Source organism: Galendromus occidentalis, unplaced genomic scaffold, assembly GCF_000255335.2.
Source record: "Galendromus occidentalis unplaced genomic scaffold, Mocc_1.1 scf7180000076705, whole genome shotgun sequence".
Classification (NCBI taxonomy): Eukaryota; Metazoa; Arthropoda; class Arachnida; order Mesostigmata; family Phytoseiidae; genus Galendromus; species Galendromus occidentalis.
This window is the reverse complement of record NW_003804694.1, coordinates 5,363-8,539: the sequence shown is the minus strand read 5'-3', so window position 1 is coordinate 8,539 and position 3,177 is coordinate 5,363. Positions and strand designations below refer to the sequence as shown.

The 3,177-nt window shown below is 47.4% G+C and overlaps 1 protein-coding gene across 1 annotated transcript; it reads left to right on the top strand.

The window, feature by feature from the left end:
• The first annotated feature begins 1,048 nt into the window (after positions 1 to 1,048).
• Positions 1,049 to 2,080, top strand: LOC100898251 (uncharacterized). Its single transcript, XM_003740032.1, has one exon. It carries the CDS (start codon positions 1,049 to 1,051, stop codon positions 2,078 to 2,080), a length of 1,032 nt encoding a protein of 343 aa, XP_003740080.1.
• The last annotated feature ends 1,097 nt before the right edge of the window (positions 2,081 to 3,177 follow it).

The following is a 3,177-nucleotide window of genomic DNA, read 5'->3' as shown; positions in this document are numbered from 1 at the left end:
CTCGAGGATGCACCGTTGTTTCACTAAGAACACAAACGAGTCACTCACAAAGAAGGGCTCACAAAACTTAAGTTCAATCACAAGTGTCCGCAGATTCGATCGTGCGCAATAACGAATGTTGGATTTAACCCACTGGTGGTCAGTCGGTGGACACTAGATCTGAAAGTAAGCTGTGAGCCTGGAAGATCACGGCGGAATAAAGATACAGGGATTCGTGTGAATCAGTAGCTCCTCACTGTGCGAGTCTTATTACCAGTATATATACCCTAGGGGAGAGCATCACTTGTGGAAGCAGATCTGGAGGGGGAAGCCCTTCAGATCTGGGTCGTTACACATCTATTGTTCTGAGGACCCAGTTCTTCAGAACTGGGTCACTTGCAATTACAGATCTGAATGTGGAGGTCATTCAGATCTGGGTCACGAAGAATTGCCCGGATGCTATCCGTAATCACACTGAGAATGTTACAGCTACCTTACTGAAAACGGTCTGTATTTCAACAAGAACATGCCATTGCAGTTTGTGAACTCCAGCCGTGGCCAGCCGCTGCTTTGCGTCGATTTCTTCCTCTATCGAAAGGATCGTGTGTCTTTGGGGAAAACGAGCTGGCGTTGTGTCGAGAAGAGTTGCAAGGCTCGAATACGCACCGAAAACGGGGAACATGGAGTGAGTTAAAACGAATTAGCACGGAGAATGAGGGTAGCATTGGAGAAGCCGGAGAATACCTAATATTGAAATTGGCTTTAACGGGGTTGATGTCGTAGGAGGTGCCGGAGCACAATCACGCACCGGATCCGATCGATATCGAGACACGTCGTCATCTAAACCGGCTCCGTGAAGCAAGCCTCCGAGAAACAAGTTCGGTTGCGTCGGCAGTCGTTGCATCGGTTGTAAGTGGCATCGATTCAGCCCCAGTTGCTGGTGCAATGCCGAGTTTGACGCTTCTTCGACAGCAAGTCAATTATCACAGAAGTCGTGCCGGTCCATCACTACCAGTGAACCCAACACAACGCGCTGATTTAGAGATTCCGGAGTTTCTTACGGTTAGCCATGGAATTCATTGAAGATTCCTTGAAAATCATATTTTGGAAATTCATGCTCATGTCCCCTCGCTTACTCCAGGTGACGACTTCTGGTGAGAAATTCTTGCATCATGACTCTGGTCTCGGGGATCCAAAGAGACTGATCGTATTCGCCACGCACAGGAACATTGAGCTTCTGAAGCATTGTAACGAGTGGTTTATGGATGGTACATTCAAGAGTTGTCCATCGATTTTCTATCAAATGTTTACGATCCATGTCAAACTGATGTCTGGGAAAACTGTTCCGGTGATATATTCGTTTTTGTCTTCGAAAGATGCGGCAACGTATGCGAGTCTTTTCAGCGTCCTCAAGGAGGCGCTTGACGGCTTTCTGCCACGATTAATTCATCTTGATTTCGAACGGGCGGTCATTGCTGAAGTCTCAGCTAGCTTCCCGGGTGCAGACATTGTAGGTTGCAATTTTCATTTTAATCAATGTCTTTGGCGACATATCCAGCATGAGCCCACCCTTCGCGAGCAATACTTGAGCAATCTCGATTGTAATCTGAATCTGCGGATGTTGGCAGCGTTGGCTTTTGTGCCATGCAAAGATGTGAGACAAGCTTTCGGGACATTGCTTGAGACAGAATTCTTTCGAACGAACATGATTTCACTGTCTAGTTTTGTCAATTATTTCGAAAAGACATGGATCGGTCGGGAATTTGGCGCTGCCGTGTTTCCATTAGAATGGTGGAATTCATACGAAGCTACCCGTCAAGGAATCGCGCGAACGAATAATGCAGTGGAGGGTTGGCACTCCGCCTTCCAGCGGAGGCTGGGTTCGAGCAACCCGACTTTTTATAAATTGATCGAGCAACTTAAGCTTGAACAAGGAATGATGGAATTCGGCGTCGACAATACAGCAGCTCGAGGGAATGACACGCCTCCCAAACGCGTTTACAGAGATAGACAGCGACGTCTGAACGAGTTGGTGGAATCCTACGAAAATTATGACAGAATCGAATATCTAACGGCGGTTGCACAGAACATCAAATTCTAATCGACGCTAATTTGCTCGAATAAACATGTTAATCCAGACTCCGGATGCGCGCTATTGGGAATGCTCCTTCGATTCATACGAGAAGTCGGCTCCAGGTTTATCGAACTTTCGCAACGAATGTTTTCTTAAGAAAGGCCACATAGTGAGTCAGGTTAGGTTAGGTTCCCCAATGCGGAGCTCTGACATTGTGAGGCGAACTAAACCTTAGTTCGGGGCGGTGGGGAAGAACTTGAGGTTAGGCCACGCAGTGGCCTAACCTCAAGTTCGCTCCCACCGCCCCGAACTGAGGTTTATAGCCGAGCCACACTCTCCAAGCAGCGCCTCGGGAGTCTGCGCTCAAATCAACTATGCGCTCAAATCAACTATGCGCTCAAATCAACTATGCGCTCAAATCAACTATGCGCTCAAATCAACTATGCGCTCAAATCAACTATGCGCTCAAATCCATTTCGCTCAAATCCATTTCGCTCGAATCAATTTCGCGCGAATCATTTGCGCTCGAATCAATTGCGCTCAAATCCATTTCGCTCAAATCAATCGCGCTCAGATCAATTGCGCTTAGATCAATCATGAGCTCAAATCAATTCTGCGCTCAGATCGATTTTGCGCTCAAATCGATCATGCGCTCAGATCAATCCGCGCTCAAATAACCATGAACCGACGAGATCAAAGGCTACCTGGATGCAGGATTCGCAGAGAAAGCTCAACCAAAGAAAGCTGGCCAACGGCTCAGATCAATTGCGCTCAGATCAATTGCGCTTAGATCAATCATGAGCTCAAATCAATTCTGCGCTCAGATCAATTTTGCGCTCAAATCGATCATGCGCTCAGATCAATCCGCGCTCAAATCACCCGGTACCGATCTCGTCGTCGACCGCCTTCAACTTGATTGGATCCCTCTTGAGCTTCTCTAAGAAGGAGTGAAGGCGCGATCTGGCGAGATTTTGATTGTCACCTAGTGACCTGATGTTTGACTTGAATGGTAATTTGAGGACGTACCTTCCATCCTCGTCGCGGAAGGTCGTATTCCTGAAATGATCGATGAGGGCTCTGTTGAGACTGTCTTCTTCTTCCTGTGATTCATCTCTGAGATCGTC